This window comes from Lissotriton vulgaris, unplaced genomic scaffold, assembly GCF_964263255.1.
Source record: "Lissotriton vulgaris unplaced genomic scaffold, aLisVul1.2 SCAFFOLD_2351, whole genome shotgun sequence".
Classification (NCBI taxonomy): Eukaryota; Metazoa; Chordata; class Amphibia; order Caudata; family Salamandridae; genus Lissotriton; species Lissotriton vulgaris.
This window is the reverse complement of record NW_028244342.1, coordinates 56,295-78,251: the sequence shown is the minus strand read 5'-3', so window position 1 is coordinate 78,251 and position 21,957 is coordinate 56,295. Positions and strand designations below refer to the sequence as shown.

The 21,957-nt window shown below is 43.5% G+C and overlaps 1 protein-coding gene across 1 annotated transcript in view; it reads left to right on the top strand.

Moving 5' to 3' along the window:
• LOC147667590 (disco-interacting protein 2 homolog C-like) overlaps positions 1-21,957 on the top strand; it is a gene marked incomplete at both ends in the record, with an annotated part of 319,227 nt that overhangs the window by 252,512 nt on the left and 44,758 nt on the right. The window contains 2 exons of the mRNA XM_086948800.1: positions 7,519-7,638; positions 10,618-10,815. Of these exons, the coding sequence (XP_086804926.1) occupies positions 7,519-7,638; positions 10,618-10,815 (318 nt within the window). The remainder of the gene's footprint in view (positions 1-7,518; positions 7,639-10,617; positions 10,816-21,957) is intronic.

Here is a 21,957-nt window from a genome sequence, read left to right as displayed (position 1 = left end):
ACAAACAAGGTAGAGACACAATAATAGTTTTCTTAAGTGACCGTCTTTTATGGAGATTAACGTTTATGTAGTAAACAGGAAAACATACCTAATGGTGTCAACGTGGTTGTTTCCCCGAGAAACATGTACATGATGCTTGTGAGACGGAAGGCTGTGCCTCATTGAAACAGTTACCAGCAGTCTCTGCCCTTGTGTCCTTGTATGGCGAAAAACTACTTTAGGTATACCTGGGTCTGAAAATGTGTAAAACCTCATGTGTGAAGGTGCCTTTAGTCCAGGCTTGTCAGAAGTGTTTGTGGGGCTTAAGTGAAAAAAGATGAATGTGTAAGTCCAAGTTATTCAGTTTATGCAAGGTGCCAAGAGCACCTCAATGAGAGCTAAAATTATGCATCCCAGGAAAAGAGAACATATATTCCCTGCCCCCTGGCTGTGCTTGCTTCCCTGCCCCCTGGCTGTGCTTGCTTCCCTGCCCCCTGGCTGTGCTTGCTTCCCTGCCCCCTGGCTGTGCTTGCTTCCCTGGCCCCTGGCTGTGCTTGCTTCCCTGCCCCCTGGCTGTGCTTGCTTCCCTGCCCCCTGGCTGTGCGTGCTTCCCTGCCCCCTGGCTGTGCTTGCTTCCCTGCCCCCTGGCTGTGCTTGCTTCCCTGCCCCCTGGCTGTGCTTGCTTCCCTGCCCCCTGGCTGTGCTTGCTCCCCTGCCCCCTGGCTGTGCTTGCTCCCCTGCCCCCTGGCTGTGCTTGCTCCCCTGCCCCCTGGCTGTGCTTGCTCCCCTGCCCCCTGGCTGTGCTTGCTCCCCTGCTCTGCTTGCTCCCCTGCCCCCTGGTTCCCCTGCCCCCTCGCTGTGCTTGCTTCCCTGCCCCCTCGCTGTGCTTGCTTCCCTGCCCCCTCGCTGTGCTTGCTTCCCTGCCCCCTGGCTGTGCTTGCTTCCCTGACCCTGGCTGTGCTTGCTCCCCTGCCTGTGCTTGCTCCCCTGCCCCCTCGCTGTGCTTGCTCTCCGTGTGTGTATGTGGCTCTGTGTGTGTATGTGGCTCTGGGCGTGTATGTGGCTCTGGGCGTGTATGTGGCTCTGGGCGTGTATGTGGCTCTGGGCGTGTATGTGGCTCTGGGCGTGTATGTGGCTCTGGGCGTGTATGTGGCTCTGGGTGTGTATGGGTGTGTATGTGGCTCTGGCTGTGTATGTGGCTCTGGCTGTGTATGTGGCTCTGGCTGTGTATGTGGCTCTGGCTGTGTATGTGGCTCTGTGTGTGTGTAGGGCTCTGGGTGTGTAGGACTCTGTGTGTCTAGAACTCTGTGTGTGTGTAGGACTCTGTGTGTGTGTGTGTGTGTGTGTGTGTGTGGAGGGCTCTGTGTGTGTGGAGGGCTCTGTGTGTGTGTAGGGCTCTGTGTGTGTGTAGGGCTCTGGGTGTGTATGTGGCTCTGGGTGTGTATGTGGCTCTGGGTGTGTGTGTGGCTCTGTGGCTCTGTGTGTGTGTGGCTCTGTGTGGATAGCTTTTTTTGTTGGTGGCTCTATGTGTGGGTGGCTCTGTCTGTGAGGGTAGCTCTGTGTAGGGGGCTCTATGTGAATGACTCTGTGTGGGTGGCTCTGTGTGGGTGGCTCTGTATGTGTGTGTGGGTGGCTTTGTGTGTGTGGCTCTGTGTGGGTGTAAATGCAATAGGTCTTGCATTTGCGAGTGATTAAGCTATTGGCATTGTATATGACAATGCCATTTATTTAACGATTAAGCTATTGGCAATGTAAATGACAATGCCATTTATTTATGATTTAAAAAAAAAAAGAAATGTCATGAGCAATGCCAATAGCTCTACCTTTAATGATGCAGAGACCATTGCATTGTAAATGCTTGTTATATAATGCAAACCATGGATTATCACAGTGAAAATATATTAGCAATTTACACAAACAAACTCATAGCGAAATAACAATGCATTGAAGGAGAGGGTAGGCGAAGAGAGAAAAGTTTCAGAGACAAAATACATTTGCAAATAATTATGCAAATTTGAAATAGTAATCTATACTAACCCAAGTAAGAAACCGGGAAATCTACCCTCTTGACCAAAGAAGAGCAGTGGGACCCCTCAAGAAGAATAGAGTGGCAAACATTAAGTTAGGAATCAGGATCAGGAAGCAGGTAGGCCTCTATCTGGAAACAGCAAACCAACGACATGAGCGATCTCCCGCTAGCTGACCAACACCTACTCAAACCACACCCCCCTGGGCACCCCAATTATACCCTAAAACCTAAATGTCCAACTCACATTTGTTTCAGTATTCGTATAATCTCCGACTCTCATTGGCTAAGAACGGGGGTGTTCTATCACACCACTCTCTGCTTAATCTCTACTAAATGTCACATTGTCTTGAACATTCAGCCTTACGACAGATTCTACCCAGGAAACAAATTTGAACACAAACACAGCACATATTTCCTGAAGTGTATCACATATATCAAGTCTTTCCCGCTTTCTTTGTTTGCCTCTGCCATCTCGTGAAGAAGTTGCATCGCTTCCACTTGCTTATCAAAAATGTCTTCTAAAGTTTGGCAGTCAGTCAGCACACCATGAAGGTCTGTTGCGTTCTCTGCTCTAATTTCGGAGCCCATTTTTATTCTTTTTATTTCTTCTAGCTCATATTAACCCCAAACTGGCATGCAGGAAAGTAGGCGCATGCTCACCTTTTCTACTGTAAAAACAAACACACAACATTTTTTTCTTGAAATGTAATTTTATTGCACATCATCTCAGCATTGCACAAACCCATACACAACTTGTGTTATTCCTAGCAATGTTTTATTAACGTGCACAAAAGCAGAATTAGTCATTATTTTTCTTAAAGCCATACAGAATGCGACCTAGTTTCATGCATCAGTACACACATTAGTTTACGTATGCGCAAATGCATTTTCCCCTTATTTTAAGGTTAATTAATACATTTTCACAACACCCTGTTAGTAAATGTTACTGAGGGTTCAATCCGAGCAGGTTTTATTTTCGCAAAACTCTGCTCCATCACACTCACTCATACTTACGCACTTGCTCTCACTCATACTCTTTCATTGTTACTCACTCACTTATTTTCACTCTGACTCACTCGTTCTCACCCAGACACTTATACTCATTTGCATTCAGTCTTACTCTGAAACACATTCGCTTCTAACGGTCACACTCACGCTCTAACACTCCTTCACACTTCTTTTTATTCACTCTGTCACCCACTCTTACTCACTTAGTCTCTTACTCACTCATTCTTACTCATTCTCACTTACTTACACATCCTTCTCGCTGCAACCCACTACTTATGAGTGATTCTCTCTTAACTTTCACTAAAAACATGTTCACACATGCACCCGCCTCTCTGTATCACACTCGCCTACAAGCACTCGCAAAACATTTTCACTTGCCTCATCTGCCAATAAAACCCTCATTCCAGTTCCTGGTTCTCCGTTTTTAGGTCTCGGCTAGCGTAGACTGCGCATGCGGAGTCTCGCTGGCGAGATCTCATGTCTCAGAGTAGCGAGGTTTAAACCCGCCCCTCTTCTCCATTGGCTGACTGCCTAAACGGCGGCCAGCCATTGGAGAAGAGGTTTCTGTGACATCATTTTTTGTAGCTAAGCCCCGTCCGTTTCGGAATGAGGGGCATGTTTTTTGCGTTTCTTTCTCTCCTCCCCTCCAGCCAATGGAGAAGAGGGGAGAAAGAAAAACACGCCCCCCAGTTTGAAAAGGACAGGGCTTAGAGATGGCGGCAGTGTTGGTACTCTGCAACTGTACTCGATTAATCGCCTCCCTTTTGTGGCTGAACATTACAGGGGCAATTCATGTTGTCAAAACCTGTGACAAAGACTCTGTGCTCTTGACAGGGCATCAGCCGGCGGTGGAGAGGGAGGCGAGGTGTTCGAGGCGCAGTAATTAGCTCTGGTCCGGAGTGGTAGTGCGAGGACGTCGTCAAGTATAGAACGTAGCGCCGGCGCGCCGGGCGGGTAGCCGGGGGCAGGCAGGGGTGGTACGGGATGCAGATGAGCAATTAATTACTGGGTTTTATTCTGAGCGTGTCGCCCGGCTGATGACTGACAAAGAGCAGATTAGCATGATGTTTGCATGGCGTGCACGGGGGCGGGGCCCTCTGTTTCCCGCGGCGTCACCCCGGCATGCGGCAGGCAGGGCCCTAGGTGGCCCACGAGATGGGCCCAGCAGCCTGCGTTTGAGTAGATGTAAGCAACAGAAGATGTCGCCACACTCCACGAAGCCCCATGGTTTCCGATCTCTGGCTAGTTTCAGCGCCCAGCACAAGTTAGCCTGGTCTCATCGCCTCCTAGCGGGGAGCGGCGGGCAGTGGTGGGGGTTGTGTCAAGCCGGGTCCCTGCCTGCTCTGTGGGTGAAGGGCAGAGTAACTAGCGTGAGGGCGTTCAACATCATACCCCTTGGCACCACCGCCAGCATTTGTTTCAATTTTCCAGGATTTTAAGACATTGAAAATTCTGGCGTTCTTGTTGCGCGTTTTGGTGCGGTAAAGAGTACGGAGCGTCGGGATTTGTCTCTCTCAACTTCTTATAATGGCGCAGTGGCAGCAGACACTGAACCGATGCCAGACCATAGGATGCTTTGACCATGTTCCCTCGTCTTTTGTCAGCTCTAGCTTTTTTTGGAGCTGGGGCTCCCATTTAAATTCACTAAATAAATCAATTCAAATGAAGAGATCGTGTGACGCCAGACTTGGGCTGAGGACAGCGGTCACTATCTAGTCAGTATAGTGAGGCGTTTCTTGCAGAAGAGAATCTACAAACTAGTTAATAAATCGACTCCTTATCAATAGACATTCGCGAACCAGGCTTCTTTTATTTTACAAAGCAATGCATTGTTGGAGTTGTCGTTTTTAGGTCGACTGGCGTAGGCTGTGTGTGTGTGTGGCTTTGTGTGTGTGTGCGTGCGTGGCTTTGTGTGTGAGTGTTTGTGGCTTTGTGTGTGCGTGTGTGTGGCTTTGTATGGGTGTGTGGCTTTGTGTGTGTGTGGCTCTCTGTGTGTGTGGCTCTCTGTGTGTGTGGCTCTCTGTGTGTGTGGCTCTCTGTGTATGTGTCGGTGATATGCAATAGGTCTCGTATTTGCGAGAGATTAAGCTATTGGGATTGTAAATGACAATGCCTTTTATTTATCAGTTTTCAAAACCGATACATAAATAAAAAGTTTGTCAGTAGCTCGAACTTTTCCGAAGGCGAGACCGTTGCATTGTAAATGCATGTTTAATTACACTAATGGTGAATAATCGGCTTATTATTCATTATTAGTCAACAAAAATTGTCCATCGATCTTGGGGTCTTGCCACATATTTTTGCCATCTCTAATATTAGTGTTTGCAAAGTATCCTTGTTGATCAGGCATAATTATCTGTGTTTTTTTTGTTGTGTGCCAGTAAACAGTTTAGCAGAGGCAGTCCGTATGGAATTGCCCTGCTGGGCTGAATGTTACGGCTATTCTTGATTTAGATGTCAAGGTTGCACTCCTTCCAAATCAGTGTCTAAACCTGACCAGAATGGCTTGCTATGTAGAAGATATAATTAAATCAAAAACATTAAAAACTGGCAAGGTACTTCAATGTTAGATTGTTTCACGTGCGCTTCAAGGTTATGTAACTCTGGGCCTGCAGCCAAAGATCAGAACACTGTAGAAGAAGTGATGCAGCAATTTCATAAAGAGGCAACGTTCAGATTACTTGCTGGCAATATTAATTACTTGAGCATCCTTCTTTGTCGCAGTCCAAGAGTCCCTCCTGCATCGAGCTTCTCACTGCAGGAAGGGCTGTGCAATACCAACCACTGTATATGTATTTCCAGATCAGGAAAAATAACAAATCACAATAATATTCATCATCATCATCAAAAGTACTTTATTCGATTCACAGAATCATCACAGCAGGATTAAAATACTAAAAATATTATTGAATACAATACAGTGCATTGATCCTCATAATATTTACAGTTAACAGCAGCAACATTGTGTAACAGTCTGCTACATTTACACAGTTGGAAATCTTCAATTGATTTTGTCTCAGAAGTTTATGTTCCCCATGTACAATTTTTTAGCATTAAGTTCCATAAAGTGCCAAGTGCAAGTTTCCTTGACCTTACTAAAAGCACTTTTAATACACTGGTCATCATACTTCGATGATAACAAGGATGTCATTATGATTAGGACTCAATAAAATATACCTTCAAAAATCCACATTAATACACATCCTAATACCTGGATACTAATCCCTAGGAATACCCCCATTTAAAATAGCATATATATCTTTATAATTTTTAGTATACGCAACATATCATTATATTTTCTGATGTTCAAACTTCTACCTAGGGGTTTTATCCATTTTCTCCTGGGTTCACATATTTGGGGCAGAAGAATAAAACATGGGCAATATCCTCCCTGACCCCCAGATGGCACAGCGTACATTTAAAATCTTTATCTCCATCCTGTTGTAGTCCCCATTTTGATGTAAAGGTTTTTATTTGTAGCATATCGTACCGGAACTTCAGGTATAGAATTTTTGCCAGTTGGGGTTCAATATCATCCAAAAATGATTCAAAATAAGGAGTTGTTTTGAACATCAGGAATTGGGTTGTGAGGGTTCCTGAGATACTATTTAAACTGACTATGCCAAATGAAATTCCAATAAATGGTTTTAATTTCCCGCTGTGAGTCAGACGTCAGCAGGCTCGGGTTTTCCCAGAATCTGCCCAGGCTTAAATCAAAGAACCACTTGCGAATGTGTGCCAACCTTGGGAAAGTAATATAAGTATCAATAATTCAGTCAATGTTTGTCTATATGTTTCTAATTCATTGGTGGTCCAGATTGATCCGGTATGACAGGGTCATCCAGATTGCCTTGTGTATAAGTCGTTTTATACCCAGATCATGTATTAGCAGAGTTAAGGGAGTGTTTTGGGGGAGTGCCACAAATCTTCTTAAAACCTTAGTTCTCCCCACAATTAGAGCGAAGAGATTTTCCTCACCCCACAGCCGTGAACGATACAGGGCTGAGGTGTGCGCTCTGGACTTATAAACTTCCGGGGCTGGTGTGACTGCCTTTGTCATAGGCGTATATTTTTTTTTTTATTGGAGCGGAGTTTTGCAATAAGATTGATTTTGATTTCGTTATCTGTGGGTTCAATGAAAGTTTTGAATCAATGGTTACCCCTAGATAAACGAAATTAGAGACACGCTCTAGGATCACTCCATTCAGCGCTGTTATTTTTAAAACATTTGTGGGGTTTTATAGCCATATATTTTGTTTTAACAGGGTTGATTTCCAGGCCTTTTAGTTTGCAATATTCATTTAGTGAGTTTAAAAGATTTTGGACTAATTGTTCATAGCTCTTCAAATTCAAAGACGTTGATAAACTCTATATACTTGTCCTGTATGCAGATCAGCATATAAACACAAAAACGTACTGATGCCTTGTGATGAGTATTTGTTCAACTTTGAGCAGATTCTTTTATGATTTTTCCCATTAATGTCTGCTTTTTTCCTCAACAGGGGTTCCTGTGAGTAGCAGAGTGTCGGCTAAAATTCAGCAGTTGGTCAATACGTTAAAGCGGCCGAAGCGACCTCCATTACGAGAGTTTTTTGTAGATGATTTTGAAGAATTGTTGGAAGGTAATTCAGCACCCTTTTTCTTCATATTGATATGTAGCTTATTTGTCTGCAGTCTGAATAGATCTTGCTTCGTGTGCGCATTTGATTTGCATTTTTTTTTTCAATACAATTTTTATTTCCCTTTTTCCCTGATGATGGGTGCAACCATGTATTACAGTGTTACACACTTCCTGTATAATTGTAACAATGCCAAAAGTTCACACAATGTGTAGTTCCTAAGATGTTTGGAAAGGCCTTAGGCACCAGACAACCTACTTATTCCTGTAGATTCTCCTGAGGACCTTTTCCTTTTTTGTTGTTTGCTTTGTATCCTTAAACGCTAGCTTCTCAATCAGATCCCATGTGTTTAAGAGCCCTCAGTCAGCATACCGCTTGAATCTAGTATTCTGGTTCATTGTAGTCGCATTATGGTGTTTAGGTCAAGGTCAGGTTTTCTGTTTTGTATTCCTTATTGTTGTGTTTTTTGAAGTAATCAAATAGAGAGAACAAATCGTGCTATTCCCTCACAGAGCTTAACATTACCTGCTAATTCTAAGTAATGCCAGTGCCTGAGGATAATTCAAGCATCTTCATCACTTTGTTGTTTTTTGCATTTGTTGGTGGCGAGAGTGTGTTAAAGGAAGCTTTGTTCAGAGCTTGTTGGGGAAGTGCTCCATTTGTATTACTGCAGGAATGTAGCCTCTTAATGCAGTGATTGCATGCAGAGGAAGAAGTGTGAAGGTTAGCGGGTTCTTAGCATGGTGTTCGCATAGCAGTGAGGAGAAATGCGGGTCTGGGTAGTGTTAGCATGCGGCTGTCTGTGAGGATGAAATCTGTGCTCCCATCATGGTGCAGTGCTGGGATCCGCTGAAACACATCTTCTGTTTTAGCTGTTCCATAATACTCTTGGCTATGCATATCATGATGCTACACGGCTCAGGTGAAGTGTCTGCAGTTCTGTGGGTAAAGCTTGGTGGTTGTGAAGATTTCTTATAAGAGCATCGTTTGAAGGAGATTTCTTATATGAGCATTGTTTGAAGGTTTTGCAATTTTGACTGAGAAAGCGTATCCATAAGGTGAGGTTCGCTGTACATTGGGCTTTTAATTCTGTATATATTTTTGATGGGGAGTCTTGTTGCTTGAATGGTTGACGAAGGAGGCTCTTCCTGCAACTGGAAGCCTATGTAGGGTGTGTAGTGCTGCACTGATCCATTGTAGGCTGTAAAGTAGATAGCTGGGTGCACCAAGGAAGAGTGCTCTCATGTAGTCCAGACTCAAGATCACAAGGGCAGTGATCACCTTAATTTCAAGTGAGAATCCCAGCAGCAGAAAATCTACTAACCTAAAATAAGATCCAGATCATTTGTGAAAACCATCTAGACGGTAGGTGTTTGATTGTTAAGCTGTGATGTGGGGAAGGCTGGAGGGTAATTCTTGGATGTAGAGGATGTCTGAGGTGTGAAATCCTTTGTTAGAGCTTGGAGCTTTCTTTTTTCCTTTGGATGACATCAGATGTCAAGCCTGAATGTGACACTACTCAGAGCTATACGGAAGAGTTTGAATTAGGAGTTATCACAATGTGTTAGTATTTGACTGGTTCGATTCACAAATCTATTTGTTCTTGAAGTGGGTAACAAACCAGCAAATACCAGCATTTACCAGAGTAAAATTGCACTTCTAATTCTCGGAACTGAGAGTGATAAATAGCACCTACCATTCAAACATTTCTGACAGTGGTGTAGTTGCTGTTTGAGAAATCTGGCATAAGTTTACAGGCACTTTATTTAGTGTTTGTTTCACCAGGAAAAGTTGGTGAACATCCACAGACGTTTGTGGTTATTTACCAATAGTTCCAGGCATGTTTCTAACATGAAATTGGTCAGAGATTCACTCCTCTTAAGGTGGCACCACTAAATAAATTTCTTCTTTGCTGAGTAGAGCATTCAACACCAACATTAGTGGTGGTGTAAGGGAAGGGGTTTCTCAAAGGATAAGAATATTTCTCTAAAAGAAGACAAGCTGGTTGAGAAAAGTGATTAAAAAATGCACATTAGTGTGGCATTTCCGTGTGTGGAAAAGGATACATATACCGTAATGAATTCATAATTAGCCACAGGTGTACCATTGCAGATTCTCAGTAGTACTCTTGAATTTCTTTGAAAAGTTCGTAAAATTTGGCAATGTTCACGAATCATAGACATAAGCCGGTGCAGGTAACTTTTCCACTTAATCCGATGAGTGTGTTTGAGAATAAGGCCCTACACTGGTTATTGTACATTGAGCGTATACACAATGGAGCTAGGCTTCACTTCTGTAGAAGGAGGCTCAAGGCTTCATGCCCGGGCAGTGTGATGTGTTTGTGAAGCATACTCAGTCTTGTATGATCCATGATTGTTAACCTTCAAGATGGGGAATAACATTACATACTTTGACGTGAGATGATTTAAGTCATGTTATTGTTTGAAGGAGACTTGTGGTTTTCAGACTGAACGCTAAGGAGTTTCCTTCAGGACAAATTATTCTGGTTAAAAATGGTTTCAGTTTAAGGAAATAAATGCTTTTATTAATTTCTCAGTTTGATGCACCGGTTGCATTGGCTAAACTGGGTTTTGCCTGTTAATCCTGTTGTGCATTGTATGTTTTTTGTATGGTACATTTTGTAAGCAGATTCATGGTGAGGTTTAAAAAGCATGCCTTTCTCGAAGAAAAATATTGTACTTTCAAAAATATCGTAGATACAATTTCCAACACCGCAAAACCGTGAAAGTAAGTGTATATAAATGAATATAGATTTATTCTTTAACTTCGAAATCTACATACCATTAATATATGTACTAATCTATATATCCGACAATTCATGATACTGTGGTATTAGACATTTTGTTTGAGATATTCTTTTACAAGAATATTTATAATGGCACATTCCCTTGAAGAGTTATAATGCATTTCTTTTGTATTTACATTATTTTCCACCACAACAACCTGTTCTTTTTTCCACAGTTCAACAGCCTGACCCAAACCAACCAAAGCCAGAAGGAGCCCAGATGTTAGCCATGCGTGGGGAGCAGCTGGGGGTCGTGACAAATTGGCCGCCTTCCTTAGAAGCAGCTCTCCAGCGATGGGGGACCATTTCGCCCAAAGCTCCCTGTCTGACCACTATGGACACCAATGGAAAACCACTCTACATTCTCACTTATGGTGCGCATTGCTTCTATTCTGTGTGGAACATCAACCTTAAATCTACAAAAATGTTTCCTAGTCACAAGGCAACGCTAAATAAACTGAATAAGAACCGTTTTCCAACTCCACAGTTTTCGATGGATGCGTCATATCTTTTGCTTAATGCCATGGTCACAGTGCTTAATTTGTGCCACTGGTTGCCAGTGGTGGGCACCAGCACTCATTTTTTGGGGGAACTTTGAAACGAAGCAAGAGAAAAATTGAGAAAAGAGGAGGAAGAGAACAGTGAGAAAACTGGGTAAAGTGGAAAAAGCAGATATGAAACCCTGCAAGAGTGATATTAACAGAAAGTGCAGGGTGGTTGAAGGAACATGCCTGAAGTAGAATCAAGAAGAAAAATATTGGGCTTTAGTTGTGCAGCTGAAGCTTCTCCTAAGCTACACATTCGAGGTGTTACTAAAAGCTTCTTCTGTAGTATACGCAAACATAAACTGATCATAAATGTACTGTCTCTGAAGAATCCGGCCATAGTTACAGAAGCCACAGTCAACTCCAAACTTGACTGCTGTAATATTCTATTCCAGATTGTCCTAATATGTATAGAGCAATATCTCAAAATTCAGAAATGCAGGACTATTTTGAGCTTAAAAAGAAGTAATATCCCATCACTGAGGCATGCCGTTACCGAAATTAGCTACTAGTGTAGGTCTAGCCCACTCTATATTTAAGATCTTATGTCTTACCTTTAAATGGCTGTCATCAGCTTTAGGTACTAATCAAACTAAAATTATTTTTTCAATCGTTTATATTTGTAAAGATGCTGTAACATAAGCTTTGCGTCACTGAAAACACTGTGACCAAGCGTTTATTACTAACACTAATTGAAACTATATAGAGAAAAGCCAAATCTTCAGAAGGGCTGAGAATGAAGGGCTAAAGGAATCTAATTCAAGAGCTCAGCAACAGAAAAAGCTGTCAATGAATCACGTCTTGCGGGTAATCAGCATCTGGAGAAGGCTAATAGACAATCTTAATGTATGCGATTGGGTGATAACGACTTAACTTACCGGTAAGAAATGGTGGAAAAGAGGAGTAGACCATTTTACGAATGATTATAGGATATTTGAACATCAGTTTTTCCGTAGTGAGCTCCTAGAATTTATGGAGATTTCAATAAATGTGTTACCATTTCTTGCAGACAGTGATAAGTCTGGCTGCTGCATTCTGTTACCGTTGAGGTTTTTGTAATACAAAGGTGCCTGGATAAATACTATTGCCATAATCACGTTGAGAATGAACCAAGGCCATGGCAAGAAAGGTGTGATAAGTGGGGTCAATAAAGGGAAAGGCCCATCTTAATAGCTTTCATTGGTGCAAGAAGGTCCAGGATATGTCTGCCACTTGACGTTTGAGGTAGAGGTGTTTGTCATGAATTATACCCAGATTGCAAATTGATGGGGAAGGATTTGGATGAACACCATTGTGAAGAGCCATTTTACGTTTTGTTTTCATGGAGCTGTCATGTCCTTGAATAGGCTTTCCACCTTAGAAGGGTTAAATTTAAGTTAATTTACTAACATACACTGGTGCACTGCAGCAGTTGTAGAAGTAAGACTGTTTTGCCCTGAAGGAAAGTACGTCTGTTTGATGCTTCAATAAACTGAGCGTCATCCACTGATTTTGCAATCTGTTCTACCACAGGATTTGCCAGTTGGAGCTTATAGATGCTAAAAAGAATGGGGATAATATAGCCGCCGGAGAACTGCTGTAATTTAGGGGCAAGGGAACACAAGAAAAAGTGAACCAATTCAGAATGGTTCCTATGGTTTCTTGAGATACCCTTCTTTCGGGATAACAATTTGTTAGACCTGGCATCTTTGGCGTGATTACCCCCATCTTTTTGCCTCTGCCTCCTGTATTTTTGATGCTGTGCTGGATTCGTTTTTGCTGGTTTAGATGCTTTGGACACTCTGCCACTGCTGGTCAGTGCCAGAGTGTGAGTGCTCCCTATGTAAATTGTTATTCTGATTGGATATACATGTTTGGCATATTTGTATCACCATGAAGTCCCTCGTAAAGTGCACTGGGTGTGCCAGGGCCGGTGATGACAAATGCTGCTCGTGGGCCTGCAGCACTGATTGTGCCACCCACAGGAGTAGCTCTAAAATGGTGTCTCGGGCCTGCCACTGCAGCGCCTACGGCAGTTTAGAACTGCCATGTCCTCCTGGTCCGCGTCCCCGCTGACCAGGCCTAACCCTTCCCTTCTCGTGCACATCAGTCACCCCTATGGAAGGCCCAAGGTACCCCCCTGGGCAGGGTGCAGTGTATGTGAAAGGTAGAGCATGTACTAGTGCAGGTGACATGTTCTGGTAGTGAATTACAGCCATTTTCGTTTTTCACTATTGTAAGGCTATCTTGCTCCATAGGTTAACATGGGGGATGCTGGCTACAGTGGTTAACGGCATTTCTTCCCATAGGAACAAGATAGGACATAAGTATCTAGTATCCCTGAACTCAGAATTTAATAACGCATCTTTTAGGAAAGGTGGTTTTTAGATCCTGTGTTTGAGGACAGCACGTTTAGAAAGTTGCTGTTCTCTTGTCTGACCCTTCTGTGTGCCTGAGACTGTTTGTGTATTGACTGTCTGGTTTGTGAGTGACAGGGGCTGGGGAGTCCCCCCAGGGGCTGGATGAGTCAGCACTAGGCTGAGTGGAGCAATTGCTACCTGAGTGGTGGGAGGAGTTAGCACCTGGGCTGAATAGGGCTGTGCCTGCCTGCCACAATGCTGGCTCTACCTCCTGCTGGGCGGCTGAGGACTCTGCCCCTCACTCTGAAAGGAAAGATGCAGCCAGCAAAACAAAGTGCTCAGGATCCACCCAGAACTGGTTCAGACCGGGCTCAGGGCCCACATACACTGAGAGAACAAAGACTTTTGGGGTATAAGTACAGGACCCCTGACAACAGAAAATTAGATCATCCTGGAAATCAAGAAGGAACCTCTGCCAAGGAGAAAGCTGACTCTGAAGAAGGAAGACTGTCCTGCTGTTGCTCTGCTGGACTGACCTGCTGTTGCTTTGCTGCCAAGGAGAGGGGAAGGACTTTGCTGTGAGCTGTGTCCCCTGTCTTGAAGGAATCTCCAAGGGCCTGAGAAGAGCTGGCTCCCTGTTTCCGAAGTCCCAGGAACAAAAGGACTTCACCCCCAGTCTCCCTGAACTCTGCTGAGAGAGTTCTGTCCTTCCTAGAGTGCTTGATCCAGTTGTGGGGCCTCTGGAGGTTGAACCTGAGCTGGGAAGCTTGAGACTAAGCTGAGAAACTTGTGAAGCTGAAAAGTGTCGCATCGCTCGCTTGCGGAGCGCATCCCCGACAGTGCGAGAAGTTTCCCGCCGCTACGAAGGTCGAGATCGGCGCAGCGCCTGACATCGCTGCCGGAGCCGTCGCACCCTTCGTTTGCGGGACGCACCAGACCGGTGAGGGAGAATCGAACATCGCTGCGAGTGTCGTCGCAGAGCCTGTCGTCTGGGTGAGAACGCCGCACCGCTTGCTTGCGGACCGCATCACGTCGCTGCAGACATCGCTGCAGAAGCATCTCACCGAGGAGCTGCGAGAGAGAGGATCACCGCTGGACCGCGCATCGTCGCCCCGGAGATCGTCGCAGCCCCTACGAGATCATCGCATCGTGCCTTTGCGAGAACAGACTTCCCACGGAACCTACGCACCGGAATCTACGCAAGCTGCCTTCCTCCCCATACAGACCGGATTCGTCGCAACACGCCCGCTGCTGCAGCGGGGCTGTCGCATCGCCTCCCCAGGGTCTCAGGAGTAACGCATCGCTTGTTTCCACCGCACCAGCTTCCTGCTTGTGGAACTTTGTTGCATCTAAAAGGTACTGTGAGTAAACGTGACGCAACTGTGAACTTTTCACGCATCTGTGGATTATTTTAACGCAACTTAAAGAACTTTTGATTACAACCTGAAGAACTCTTTTGAAACCATATCCTTGAATTGTGTATGTTGGATTTTTGCCGTTTTTGGTCTTGTGTAGTTTAGAATAAATATCTTTATTTTCCTAAACTGTTGTGGAATCAGTTTGTGGTGTTTTCACTGTGTTACTGTGAGTGTTGGTACAAATACTTAACGCATTGCCTCTGGTTAGCCTAGACTGCTCAGGCCAAGCTACCTTGAGGGCGAGCAGGGGTTATCTGAGAAGGTTATCTCCTTGTCCTGACTAGAAGCAAGGGTCCCTATTTGGACAGTGGTACCTACCTCTGCCAACTAGAGACCCCCAGTTCTAACACAATTACACTCACTTTTCTCTTTGTAAAGCAAAGGCAGTTTTAGCTGAGAGTTTTAAATTGGAATCAAAATTGTAAGTAGCCCTCATAAATCCGGTCTGTGGTATTTCTATGGATATGTTTGATGCAGAGTTTGTTTTCATTGCCTCAAACTCTAATTATGTTCACCTTTGAAAACAATCTAAATATGTAAATCATTTCCTTTTAATTTAATTCATAATCCATCTGTCCAACCATCGGTGTAATGTAACTTCACATTAATATAAACTTTGGCATATAAACGTAGCCTCGCCAACAGTGAGTTGCACTTCACAGCCCCTGGAGCACGTACAAGGCAAAGTTGGTTCTTGGGATTTTGCACCAATTGAGGTTCTTGTGGACCAATGGAAATTTGTTGGCCAAAGGTTTAAAACTTCTTCATTTCATTGCAGCCGTGCTAAACACAGAACGTGGCATACCCGATCTCCCTCCAGAGAAGGGCCATGGTCTGGGAGGACACCATGTGCCACTTCCAGTTTAGGGCTGTAGTTAATGCCTAGTGGATGCTGTTATTCAGTTATCCCATTAGCAAGCCTTGCTATGAGCACGCACAAGTAACACCCTGCTCTGAAAACTTGCAATGAAAGAGATTGCTGCTTGTAGAAAAGTGTGGCTGCTGCACCCTGGAGAGGCATTTGTCACAGAGCTCCTTCCACTCATCTTGCTAGTCTCTGCCAACTATTGAGAGTGCAGAATGCTGTACTGCTATTGCTGCACTGTGATCTATGTCAACGTAAGCCATTGGACTCTATGTTTAGGAACCAAAGGTGAATTTTGTAACACTTAAGGGCCATTTCCGATTTCGGACGGAAGGTCTCTGAACAACGTTCGGAGCCCTTCCGCCCGCATCAGAATGTGCCGGACGGATTCCTTTCCGACGAGCCATTCCGATGACTTAGTCAGAAAGGAATGCGACTCGGATTTCCGGATGGCTTACGGCGGGCTCGGAGAGCCCTTCCGCCGTCCAGAAATCCTTCAGTACTCCCCCGGCCGCCCCGTTACGACCGAGGGAGTACAATGGCAGTTTTTCACTGCCTTTTCGGGCCGGTATTTACAGCACGAAAAGGCAGTTGGAAACTGTCTTTGGAGGCCCCCAGTAGGCCCCCATGGGTGCGAAGGCGGCCTGGGGGAACCTAAGGTGTCCCTCTGTTGATCCCTGCACCCGGTGGCAGGCACCTTGGGGTGCCGGCCACAGGGTGCTGGGATGAACTGCACCCCTCCATTTCACAATGCGGGCATGCATTCCGGACAGAATGCATTCTCCCATAGTGTAACATACGATTGCGTTTCGGTCGCATCGTACTTGCAGGGCCGTAACCAACGACAGTAGGTCGGTCGGTCACGGTACCTGACCGATGTCGGACGGACTCCGGTCAGTTCGACATCGGAATCAGGCCCTTAGCCGTTTCTTTCTCCTCAAAGAAAAGGTTGCTCTGCTGTAAGCCAACACCTGTTCTGCTACCTAAATGAGCAGTGGTGCACCAAGCATTTCCAGCTCTTCTCATTAACTATGAATCTTTGGATTTGTGGTAAAACACCTCGTTTCTTGCGTCACAGTACATTCAGTGGGAATGGAAAGGGAAGACACTGAGAAGAATCTCTGCCTCTTGTGGATGGAAATTTCAAATTCATATTGTAATTTATTTGTGTATATGAAATCTGGATCTTTATAGAGATCCTCATATATTAATACATAAATACTTTCTATCCATTCATAATTATATATCTATAAATAATACTTCAGTGCAAATGTAAAAACAAAAACTTGTAAACAATCTAAAATGTTTCAAACAAGGCATTTCAGTTTCCAGAAATAATTAAAAATGTTGTTGAACTTAATCCCCAGTTCATATTTCAAACCTAAGAAACAGGGCTATCGAAAACTGATGGCGGATCTAGATCTTAAACACCATTATTACACAAATCACACATTCTTTCTTTATTATCCAGTTGTTACCAAGCTCCGGTAACAATACTTAATGGCAAAAGGTTAATTCGTACCATTTAAAAAGAAAAAATCTGTTTCTAAGCTGCATATTTCAAGTCAAATTAGGCTGCGGTTTTCATTCCCTACAGGAAGCAATTAGAGTGCTAAAAATGAACCCTATCTGTACGATACTCAGTTTCTAATTTTATACTCAAGCTGGGAGTTAACAATTTCAAATGATATTTCAGTTGATTCAGTGTCATGGACATGAAATAATTCTGCTGGAGTGTATACTCTTCTAATGCATAGCAGAGAGTTCTATGGAATATACTACATCCTCTTTTTTTATGAAATATTTCTTTGCGTAATGACTCCCATAAAGAGTAGGCCTGGGCGGTATATTCTGTTCCCCTCGCGGAATTTGGGTAATTTTGAATTCCGTGGAGAACGCGAAATTGCCCAAAATTCTGCGTTCCGCGAGTTCGCGAAATTTTTTGCTTGTTTGCGTTCTCAAAATGTGTGTTCACGAGATATTTCCTTCCGAGCTTGCAGACAGCAATTGCGAACAAGAGAAAAGCATCGCGAACAAGGAATTCCGCGGGTTCGCGGAATTTCTGCGTGTTCATGGAGATTTGTTACCGTTTTGCAGAGATTTGCGTAACGCTATTACGCAAATTCCGCCCACCCCTAATAAAGAGTTCTCTTTGCAATGAAATTCGACGCCCGGATTATAAAGCAGCTGCCAATCTTGGATCAAAAGTACTTAAAGATGGTAGCTAAATACCAATCTGTAATGTTATACCTTTAGTTCATAATGGGGCCCAGAGATTGACTTATCATGGAACAAGAGACCTCCACATGAAAATATCCAATTTTACTATGCACAGTGGCTCAAACTTCCAGTTACTTGCAAATAGCTTTCTGGTTCTTAGTTCACAGGACAAGCAAGAGTAAGAAGGAAAACAGCAATGACCTTGCAATGAATGATCTCAAAATGAAGGGAAATGTGTTGTATGCATAATTCAACATAATTTAAAAAAAACTTTATTTCGGTTACATAGGCAACCATAAAAGTGCATCACAAAAGTGCAAAAAAAAAGATAATCTCAGTTCAATCCATTAAACCAGTACATCGCAAGAATGTGTGATGCTTCAAAAAAGTGACAGTGCATGGCTATTTTAAGAGAGTAGTTGATAAAACCCCTCATAAATACAACATATTAAAGTTCTGAGATAACATGAGATTTCATTGGGACAGTTGCACCTTTAAAACCATTGCATTACCAAGAATGCATCATAAAAAGCATTTATATTAAAAAAAACAGCTAAAATAACATAGTTTTCCTTTTGGCGATAGCACATTGTAAAAAAGAGCCAATATTTACACATAAAGATGGAAAATTTAGCTGTTGCAGAAAGACCAAGGCAGCACCACATTTTGTAATTACACTGTTCCTTAAAACCGGTGTTAAAAATCTTTTAGTAAAGGCAGAATAAAACTGACAGAAGAAAATAAAATGCAGCAGGCTCCGGGAGAAGATGTACTGCATGGGCTTATTAAACCTTTAGACGAGTCGTGTTGACCAAGGGGGAAACTGAGATGCCGTCTCACAAACCCCCACCTAAATCTTTTAAAAGCAATCTGTCCCGGGGTTATCCACTCACCCAAGGCACGGCTCTAAGGCTTGGAGTATAACGTATTCCCTGACAGTAAATTTTGATAGTTCGATTTCCTTCCTTTGGCAATGCCTCGAAGCTCAAAAAGTTTTCTTAACCCAGATCACATCAGTTTTAGTATTGAAGGCAGAACTAGAAAAAAAGGCTGGCCTACCCAAGGTTGATAATTCTGACTTAATATATTTTAACCAGAGGATTTTCATTTTGCTGTTGCATGCAAGGCAGTCTAAGATAATCCCCCTATTAAATTAAATAAAGCTTCTGGGTTTCTACAGACTGCGCACCACAGTGCAAAAGAGACGGTAGCGTTAGATGGCATAGCCAGAAGTCATCAGGCATTCCATGGCAAGTGATTGGAGGGCAAACATTGTTCCTCACACTAAGAGGTAAAGATGTCTTCTGTGACCAGTGACTATGGAACAAGCATTATGTACACCATGGGTGTGACACAGACAACACTTGAAAGTGATTGATGGAGAAGCATTTCATTTAGAACAAATTATGGGTAAATGTATCTAAGACAGCCACTAATAGCCAGTGCTTCTGTGTAGTTTAACTTGTGAACAAAGATTGTGTGACTTAGTGACTCGTAGACAATACTAATTGCTGTCAAAGAATTCTGTAAAGAACTGCTGGGAATCTGCTGGTAACACATACAAAACTGACCTGAAGATAACAGCAGGAATCATTCCCTATTTTCTTGCTCCCACTTTTCCAAATAAATGCCACCAAGAATATTATCAGAATACTAATTGGAACCAACTTGCCAAGCAATATCGTGTGTGCCTATAGCCTTGAAGAATTTGCATACATCTTGGCATTATGCATAACTCATTTTGTAAATCCGTCCCTAGAAGAATCATTTCTGATGAGCAATAAGCAAATTATCATCACCCGCTTTCTCAAGAAGGCTGCCACTGAGAAATTAAATACTGTGGCAGCACCCTAGACACATGCACAAACGCCATTCTTCGACACTCATGCCTTTCTCAGTGTTACTTTCTGCACATCCCTTGCCAGATGTACCAACAACTTCAAAATCTGGCAAAATGTATTTGAAGAAGTTAACAGAAGCAACCTTTGCTTGCAAATACTACTAGACATCATGGTTGCCTTCAGCATTGTAAACCACAAGATCATTGTTCATTATATCAGTGTGTCCTTCTGTCCCAATGTATTCATCTAAGGATCCAGGCCTGTGCAACTCCCACAGGGTTCTGTACTCCCACAAGGCTGTCTCTGATTGCAAGTGATCTTTAAGTTTGCTACACTCCACTTCTGAAAATCCTAGGCGATCGCATCCTGGACTATTTCTGCAAGTTCAGTGCTCATTACAATCACCTCGCCCAAGCATCATCAGCAAGCAAAATGAGTTCCATGATCTAGAAACTTGCCTGTCATTAACTTATGGATGCCAATGAGTTCCTTGCCCTAAGGGAGTAAAATTTAATCTGTGTCCTCAAAGCCAAAATATCACAACTTCCCTCCCTTCCTACCTCCTTTTCCAATCATTCATGCTGTGCACCAAGATCAAAAGCCCAGGAGTCACGCTTGCCTTAATATGGTCACCTGTACTCCGTTTAGTTGTGCATCCGCACATCCCATCACTAATTTACCCATCTCGAACAAATCCCCCATTTTGACTCCATGGAACACAACACTCGTTCTCCCACACACCTATATTAAGGGCGTTCATGTTCAAGCCGGGACCATTGCACCTTTGTAGACTACATTCTCACTCCATCTCAGCTTGCGAAAACATCAATCTCTGCAATTTGAAAGGAGGTAGACTTTTTCCAGTCTCAGTCAGGCAGACTTTTTTTTATTGTTTAGGTTATTTCTTGCGTAATGACTTGCGTTGTGATGATCTCCTGAACATATAGTTTAAACTAAGAGGGACCTATGAAATAAGCGCCCTGAACTCGGGGAACCTACCTAGGGCCCTTTTGATTGAGCTAGCTAGAAATCCTTTCACTTTGCGAACTATATATTAGTTTTTATAGCGGTTTGCTTGTGATTTATGTACATTCATATCCTTTGTTTGTGCCTAATCTTTTTTAAGACTTCCACTGGCATCTAGAAGTCTGCCTTGACCACTTCTTTTCGAGGCCTCATTCCGGCGAAGCGGAGAAGATCCGCTTGGGCCTTTTGCACAGAATATATATTTTTTTGGAAAGCAAAAAAACTGAATATGCTAATATTAATCATTCACTCTTGAGATGCTTGCTGAACCTGCACACTTAATAAACAAATCCTATATCCCCTCTAAAATAATAAATTGTACTGAACAAAATAGATTGTGAAGTTGAAGAGGCTGTCACGTTCCTGCTTGCCTAAAGGATGACATTGTTTTTATTTGAAAAGGACATCTGTTTCCTCAAATGTGAAGTGTTCCATGTAAATAGGATTGTTTCTCTGCTCCTTTATCCTGGTCCAAATTACTGTTTTTTTCCTAAATGCTTTTTTGATTTACCATTTACTTAAAGGCTTATGTAGACCTTAAGTATGACATGACATAAACGTATTTTGTGTAGAGAAGCGGAAGGCCTGATATGTACTCTGGAGGAACTACTGTAAAATATGTTTAAAGGTTTTTAGCTGAATGGCTGCTCTACAGGCGCCCTCGTGTCATGGTTTCCGCCCTCAATGTATTCTGATGTCCAGTGTAGGGACCCTTGCATTCAGACTTATTCATAGTTTCATACTTGTCCTTCTGGACTGAAAGACACACCAAATCAAATACATACCCACAGCGATATCGCCTTATCACCTGTTCTTATGATGTCCACCCATTACTCCCCCACTCGGGCCCCTTGATCCCTCTTGCTAGGCAGCAGGCACCTCGCACAATTCAGGGGTCTCGAATTGAACACATGTCCCTGCCTGTTTGTTGCATGCATGAATGCCAGAGGCCCCTCCCCTTTGCGGGGGCCATGCCATCTATTAGGGGCCTCATCAACCCGGAAAATTGGATGGATTGTCCCAATTCCTGTAGTTTCCATTACTAGGGGTAGTGGTTACTCCGGGAGTAGGGCATATAAGGTCCATTACATGTTCCACCATGAGGGCTGACTGGGAAATGAGGAATTACGATGGGAATACGTAAGTATGGCTCTGATTCCCCTGATAATTCCTTATTTTCCCTCCTACACTCCCAAGTGCAAGTAAAGGCGTCTGTGGGGTTCCTGCGAATCTGATGAGATGATGCCGCTGTGGCGGTAACT